This window comes from Coffea arabica, chromosome 3c (genome assembly GCF_036785885.1).
Source record: "Coffea arabica cultivar ET-39 chromosome 3c, Coffea Arabica ET-39 HiFi, whole genome shotgun sequence".
NCBI classification, from domain to species: Eukaryota; Viridiplantae; Streptophyta; class Magnoliopsida; order Gentianales; family Rubiaceae; genus Coffea; species Coffea arabica.
The window spans coordinates 26,503,475-26,511,795 of NC_092314.1; the positions used below are offsets into that span (position 1 = coordinate 26,503,475).

General features: G+C 37.5%; 1 protein-coding gene across 1 annotated transcript; it reads right to left on the reverse strand.

Moving 5' to 3' along the window:
* Positions 1–7,047: 7,047 nt before the first annotated feature.
* LOC140037897 (uncharacterized) lies at positions 7,048–7,383 on the reverse strand. The gene has a single exon (XM_072083056.1). The coding sequence runs from the start codon at positions 7,381–7,383 to the stop codon at positions 7,048–7,050; it is 336 nt and encodes a 111-aa protein (XP_071939157.1).
* Between the last annotated feature and the right edge of the window lie 938 nt (positions 7,384–8,321).

The following is an 8,321-nucleotide window of genomic DNA, read 5'->3' on the forward strand; positions in this document are numbered from 1 at the left end:
TGCAAATCACACAAAACTGTAATTACTATAACTCAGTCCATACAAGTCCAAATTCCGATATTCCAAAGGCATAAGTTAGCTAAGACATCCAGCTACATTTCATTAGAAGACACCAACTCCAAAATCCAAACCAATTCCAGTCAAAATGGCCAATTACTATCGCAGTTTTCGCATTCTGATCAAAGCAGAACAGCTACAGTAATTTCGTCATATCTCACTCTACACTAATCCAAATGACCTGAAAGTTTGTAGGCACCTTTAAAATGTCATTCCCTACAACTTTCATGTTTTGAGCTAAGGCCAATTCGGCCTCTATCTAGTACCTAAAAATTCGGACAGAATGTACCCTTAAGAACCCTAGATTTTCCAATTTTCTTCCAAAACAGAAATTGGTTGCAATTAATCACTTTTCCCACCTCCTTAAGTCATTATAGATCATTTCCATACATCATAGAGAGCCACACCATCATGCTTGAATTAAAACAGAAAATTCCCCAAAAATAATAAAAAGTCATCAATTCAACCACAAATCAAGAATTAATCCATAAACTTGCATCTTCTACTTCCACTAAGCATGATTTGAGCATCAATTAAAGAAGGAGGGTGGTTTTTCACAACTTACCTTTAAAACAAGAGAGAAAGAGCTATGGGTCACCTTAACCTTCCACATAACTTCACACAACAACTCACCACCACTACTTGAAGGTGTTTTATGGAGAAAAATCAAGGTTGGATGGTTGGTTTTGATGATTGAAGCAAGATTGAAGCCAAAACTTGAAGAGGTTTTCTTTCTTCCTTTGAGAGAGAGGGCCGGCACTTGAGAGGAGAAAATGGTGCAATTTTTGGTTAATTTTGTGATTTATTTGGTCAATGGTAAGACATGGAATAGTAGTCTTAAAGGTAACCCAATCAAATGGTGACACTTGTCACCCAATTTAATGCAAGTCTATCACTTTGTTCCCTCTCACATCAATCCAAATAGCTTCCTCTAATTATCTCTTAACACCCGATAAAATAATTCCAGTATCCAAAACTTAATCTAGTTGGCCGAATTTTTCCGAACTTTTCGCACTAGTGGGTCCCACGTCCACTATTTACTCTTAATTTTCTAAAAACTCTCCAATACTAGAAAAATCATCTTAAAACTATAATTACGCATAAAATCTACCAGAAAATATTTCTAAACCCGAAAATGCAAAAATATATGCAATTAAGGGGTAATAAACCCTAGGAAAATAATTAGGGTTTTACGGGTTCTCACAGAGGGTGTACTTTATCACACTCATTCTCTTGTCTGTTCATATGCCAATTTACTATGCAAAATTTGAATCTGTTATCTGTGTCTGCATCTGTTCGGATTTCTATGACCTATGAGCTCAGTCCTGTGGCTAAGTTATTCGAGTCGGGCCGGCAAGGGCCTGGACGATTAGATAACGAACCACGGTAGTCTGTTCGGGGATTTTGGGTATTGAGACCCTTGATTCCGGGTATACTCGAGTATTACCATTTTGTTCATTTGAGGTGAGCGGGCCCGGTAAAGGGGTGTTTGGTGGACGGAATTCGGTGTTAAAAGGGGTCTACGGACGCGTTGGTTCTATATACGTTGACGGAGAGTCAACCAGTTTGGATCAAGTACTGCGCTGGAAATTTGGCTCCTGAGAGCCACCCGTATCCTTCTGATTTGAATCATTGGTTCCTTTGCTTTACATCTGACATGTGTATCTGATTTGTTAAATGTGAAATGCCATGATTTTAATGCTATCTGTTTGGTACCTCATTGAGCGCAAGCTCACCCCTTTCTGTTCCTTTTGTTTTCCTTATAGGAAAATGAACCCTTTTGGTCTGGATTTGACAAATGGCTGCCAAATTGAGCTAGTTGAACATATCTTTTGTATAGCTCATGTATTAAAACCCTAAGTGTACTTTTGGGGCGTTTTCTCTTCTGATTTGGCAAACCGTGTATATGTATTAACTTTTGAAAGCTTTTGTATGTCATTTTGATTTGTAAACGCTAAAGTTCAGATGTGAATGTTTGTTAGCTATTTCGGTTGGGTTCTGACGGGTCGGTTACTATTCGTGGCCGACTCCGGATTTCATTTTTTTTTTATTTTGGATTATTTTACCATTTTGACTTGTTTACGCTCGTTTGTAAGTTCCGGATCGCTATAGATAGCTCTAATCTGTTCCGTTAGTCCTGGCAAGAGTTGGGCAGGCGGTCCGCCGAACCCTTTGGTTCGCCTCAGGGTAAGGTGGGGCTGTCACATGGACAACTTCATATAACATGTGATTCATGATAATCAAGTAATCAAGTGGACACTTAGCATGTAAGCACGTAAGCAATACAAGTTGATTTCATGGGAGCATATAATTCACGGATATCGAATAATCATATAGATTAGAAATCATGTGAGCAAATAGTCAAGTAATCAGGTAGTCATGTGGGTTGGTAAACGGTTGACGGTTAACAGTTGACGGTTAACGGTTGAGTAATGACGGTTATTTGGCAGGCATTTGCCATATTAATAAGCCATCATTGGCCATTATCCCATTTTTATCATGTGAGAGTCGAGGAGATTCACTCCAACGACGTATGCAACCATAGCATACCAAGTCATGTTATTCGAGCATTTTCAAGCATGGGTATGGTAGATATTTAACACATAGTACTTAACAATTAGAAATCATGAAATGAGCATGTTCTAGACTTATTCCATTACGTATTCCTAAATGGAACACTCACCTAGTCAAACAAGCGTTTTAGGCGTCCGCTCCGAGTTCCTCTTGGAGATCTCCTCGATTGCCTGAGCAAACAATAATTCAAATACCACTCAATATCGCTACGAATTCTCTAGTTTTCGATGAAGATTGTACGCTAGTGCAATCTAAGAAATTAACGCGGAGACGAGCCTAAGAATTCGTGTAACTCGAGGTTCACAAGTGGGGTTTTAAAATACAAGACAAATCTGATTTCCATCTCTGGATTCAAATGTAGAACAATCAAATGATATTGACAGAAATGAAGAGTTCGAAACCCCTTAGTTTCCTTTAAGTTAGAAAATTCCAGATTTAACAAATAATCTTTGAAAAATCATATCTTACTCTCTACAAGCCCAAAATTGAAAAACTTGGTACTATTCGAAACCTCTTTGAAAGTACTAAAAGTTCCTAGAATACACTTTTCCATGATTCAAAATGGAAAATAGTCAAAAATGGGCTCAAAGTTACTGTTTTGGTTCATAAGGCAGATTAAGGTTGGTTTTTGGCCAACTTTGGAATTTCGGTAAAATTCTCTTGTTTGGAACTAGCTTTTGAAATTTTCAACTCTAATAGTGTTGTAATCCAAGAGTATAACAAAACAAAGGGAACGAGAAACGGGGTTTTGAGCACCAAGATACGGTAGCTCAAAGTTACTAAAATTCCCTTGTGAAACATGGGTTTTTCAAACTCGAGTCATGAACTTTGGTAATTTATTTGACCCATGAAACGGCCTCAGAATAACACCATAATTAGCAGTATAATACTACCGTATAAGGGTTGTTCCTCTACCAAATTTCATGGAAAAATAACTTCGGAAAGGTGGTCAATCAAACACCTAAAATTTCGCAAATACTAAGACAAAACTGCCTTGACCCTTTTGTTTTTCCATTTCAGACATTTGGTCAAAGGAAAATTCCTCCAAACCTGGTTCATGGTACATTTGGTAAGTGTTTGGCATCAAAATATTCAGTTAGCAAGTCTTTGCCAAACCTTGCATCAAATCTGTCTAAAAATCAGGGTTTTCAAGGGCAGAGCAGGTTTCATATTTTGATCACAGATCACTCAAATTAACTCGGAATTTGGCATGGTTTAAGGCGTTGGAAAACACATTCATAGAGCTATAATTTCATAGAAGAAATCATTTTTAAATTCGGTACACAACTAGCTCGAATTCGAGTCACAAGTTGCAGCCTCAGCATTTTGTTCTTGTAAAACAGAGAAACAGAACAGCCGACTTAAAATAGTTGGTTTGGCTGACATACATGGAACCAGAATGTGAATTTTATATCGTCGGAAAGGTTGGAATGTCTAGTTTCAAATGCCGCTGACGGCACTCGATTTCGACATCGGAGTTCAAAATTATGGCCGAAATACGAAAGCTGGTCAGAGCATTTCGGAAATAGTTCCAGATTTACTAGCTTTGTTAAATCGATTTATTTGACCAACCAAACCTCAATATTTTTCAATGAAACTTTGTACACCATATATTCAACATATCAACATGATATACAAGTCATGAAACTCTCAAAATTTTGCAAAAAGGGGTGCGATTAAAACAGGGCAAATCTGAACATTTTTGAACTATGCATCTCTTGGAGTCTAGACTAGCTAGGTATCAGTAATCTACCTATTTAAACACTAAACTAGCATTATATCCATCATCAATCCAAGGGTGGGAGTTCATAGAGCCCACCATCAAAATTTTCCGACATGAAATAAAACAAATAACATGTAATTTTGGCAAATAATTCCACCACAATAAATCTGTCATCGGCTAAACAGAATTTCCAGCAGCTAATTGGTCATAAAACCAACTTTTACTCGGCTAATACATGATATTAAGTACTCAAATCCGACAAGCAAATACTTGACTAGCTAATCAGATCATCCAAGTCATTGTGGGAATTCATAGAGCCCACTCACCAAGTTTCCATTAAAACTCAAAAGAGCCACCATCGGCTAAGCTGGAAAAAAATTGCAGCAGCTATGTTTCAACATTTTTGGTCAATTTATCCAACGGATCAAGTACTTTACAACTGAATATCTTACAAGACTTAAGACACATATATTTCATGCATTTCTAAACATTGTTTGCTAATGAAAAATTCCAGAAACAACTGCAAATTCTGGTTTCACTCCCTTGGCAAGTCACGTAAATTTTCCAGCATTTACTCAGTCATAAACAAAATTTTTCTTCGGTTTCAATCCACAATTCAACTTTTCCTCAGATTTTCTTCCATTAAGCTTCACTTAATACTTAAAGCTAACAATCTATATGCAATTCATAACAAAATTTTCCCATTTGACAGCAATTACAAATGCAAACAAACATGAAGTCTCTCGGCTATTCCAGAAAATTTCCAGCAGTTAAGTTAGACGCAAATCTGGATTTTCTTCAGCTAAAACCTTGTATTAAGTACTCAAAACCAACATGCATGACTAATTAATGGAAATTACTAACAGCTCTGGTTTAAATCAAGTTCGGACAGCAACTACTATCATCCACAATTCCAGAATTTTCCAACAAGTCTCGGATGAAACATGCATGTAGCAGATTCGGTTTCTTTTTATTTTATTTCTCTTGCTTAGCCGGTCTGATAATTTCATGCAAAGCTTAATCTTCTGATTTTAATTAGTCAAGCACCTACCCAAGTGAAAGTCAACCATTTTCCAGCAAATTTCCAGAAACAAGCTGCAATTCCAGCTTCAAACTTTCGACAGCTTTAATTCTTTTCCAAATCAGATTTCTTAAGTCACAAATCCTCCTCTAACCTCACAAGCACCACATGCAAGTCCATAGCTGACCTCACTTGCCTATAACCAACTAATTTCAGCTCAGAAGTTACCTCAAATGGAGCTCACACACACGGTTAGCAGCAGAAATAATCCTCCTCCCTTCGGCAGCCCAGAAAATGCAGACCACTAGCTCTCTCTCTCCCTTGCTCTGGATGGCGGCTGGAATGGAGAAAGTTCAGCCCTCAGTCCCTTCACCAGCTCACGGTTAGAAGGCAGAATGGATCGCAAGTCCCTCTCTTCCCTCTCTAGCTTACGGACAGAAAGAAAAGAAACAAGAAGCTCGGCTCTCCCTCACTCTCACTCTCGGCTTGCAGAGTGTAGCTCTCTCTCTCTCTCCTGGTCGATGATCACGAGGTGAGGAAGAATGGTGTGGAGTAGTTGTGGTAGAGGCTGGAATAATGAAGTGATTTGCGGTAGTGGAGGTTGAGTATATGTGTAGAGGGAAAAGATTGCACTTCGGCAGAAACGGAAATGTGGTTTGAGATGTGAAATAGAAAGAATGGTATATGGTGCCGCGGTTTTAGGAGCAGAGGTTTCGTGTATTAGAATCGATTGCGTATAGAATTGGTGATAGTTGCGGTAATTGAACTTGCGGTCAGAGGGATTGTTTGGTTTGCATGGAATGGTAAGGTATTTTTGTCTTTTCACTCTGCTCCCTAATCTCAACTTAATTTCTCACTTCCACTTTAATTCTAAAAATTATCCCCAAGTGTGATTTGAACGCCTAATTATACCCTAATATACCTAAACCATTTTTTATCGAATAATTCTCGATTAAACTTTAATATTAAGGTTCCTAGTAATTCCTATATTATTTAGCGATTAAATTAGTTATTAGAATTTCCAATTATTATTTCTCAAGAAGTGGAGTTAGTCTAAATCGAAATTTATCGATTTAGTAATATAAAGTCAAGTGAAATAATAATTAAATCCCAGGGTGTCAATTTGCACATAAAAATTATTTTTACGCACTTATTGTGAAAACAAAGAAAGATAAGGATATATTTATCGAATTTTCACGCCTTAAGTATGTTTAGTATATTAGAATCATATTTATCTAAAATTCATTGGTTTTCATCTTAACGCGGGAATTCTTATTAACATTTAACATTAGCAACTAATTGGAATTAATCATAGGAACTTAAATGATTTATTTTAAGATAGTAAATCTAACGATTCAATTATCATTAATTTAGCATAAAGGAATTAAGTATTCTAACATTTTATTTTTAAGGCGAAAAATTATTCCAACTCTAAAGATATTAATTTAGTCAAATAAAACCAAGAAATTTCATAACTTTGGAAAATTATATTATTTTTCACGTAAACCTATTTTTACGTACTTAATTACGAACAATTAAAAGTAATACTAAAAAAAATTATCCAAGAATAAAAGAAATGCAAATGAAATATGCACTAGTTTATATATCCATTTTTCAGGTTTCTCACATCCTCCCCTCCTTACAAGAATTTTGTCCTCAAAATTCACACTTTCTAAGTAAATAAATCAGGGTACTTTTTCTGCATTTCCTCTTCTAATTCCCAAGTTGCTTCCTCCATTCCATGATTTTTCCATAAAACCTTCACCAGAGGAATCTTCTTATTTCTCAATTCCTTTACTTCTCTCTCCTCGGAATAATCTAGTGCATCAAATATATTTCTTATATTTTCCAACCAATTCTCAGCCACCTCTGGATCAGGTCCTCCAGCAAACTTAGGCGGAAAGAATTTCTGAAACCGCTCTAAAGCTCGATTCTCCCCTATTTCTTGGTTTCCCTGTCCAACACCTTGACCTTGTTGAGCTACTAGGAGCTCTAGTATATCCGTCATGCGGGTTAGAACGTGTCCCATTCGGTCATTTCCTCTCCCAGCACTGGGCTCGGCATTTTAGTCAATATCAGATCCATTATCTACTCTTTCATTTCGGGGTTGTCTAGGTTGACGTCCCTTTCGTCGTCTCCCACCTTCCATTCTCACAACTAATGTGACGGCCCCACCTCCCCCTAAGGCGAACCAGAGGGTTCGGCGGGCCGCCTGCCCATCTCTCGCCGGGACTCAGTCGTTCACTACAATCCTCAAATGAATTACAAGAATAAACCTCAAATATACATCACACGGTCCACAAATATACATCCAAGTCTCCAATAATTACATGTCACAAATGCAGCGGAAACTAATTCCCAACTATACATCAAATGATTCCAAATCCAAAACTGTACAAGATATAGGCCATCCATTCACGTGAATAAGCACAACAAGTCCTGCCTTTGCCTTGAGCCCTGTGGAGGGGAATAAAATATTTTTGGGGTGAGCTAAAAGCTCAGCGAGTAACCAGAAAATCATTAATCAAATCGGTTTCACAATAGTTCATTTCAATGATGTCATATAGCAATGATGTCATAAATTAAATGATAAATCCGGAAACAACTACATCATTTGCAAAACAGTAAATATGGATTATCAATAATTCAAGAAACATTTACAATGGAAAGCGATAGTAACATTTATGAAAGGATACATTCATTCTCCTGACATTTCCTCGCTCATTTGGTCATTCATTTCATTTCATTCACCCCGTCCCTGGCTTTTGGCCAGGCTCCACCAACCTACATAGGTAATACTCGAGTATACCAAACGTTCACCCAAGTTCCTAATCGCCTGACCGAGTCCGCTTCTGGCTCAAGACGACCGGTAACAAGGGGCAATGGCCAGTTCAGCCCAAAAGGCTTACATTCATGCGCAAGTAACATTTCAATCGAAAATTTCAC

Excerpts from the sequence above, each read along its gene's own strand:
- LOC140037897 (XM_072083056.1), bottom strand. The coding sequence starts at position 7,383 with ATGACGGATATACTAGAGCTCCTAGTAGCTCAACAAGGTCAAGGTGTT.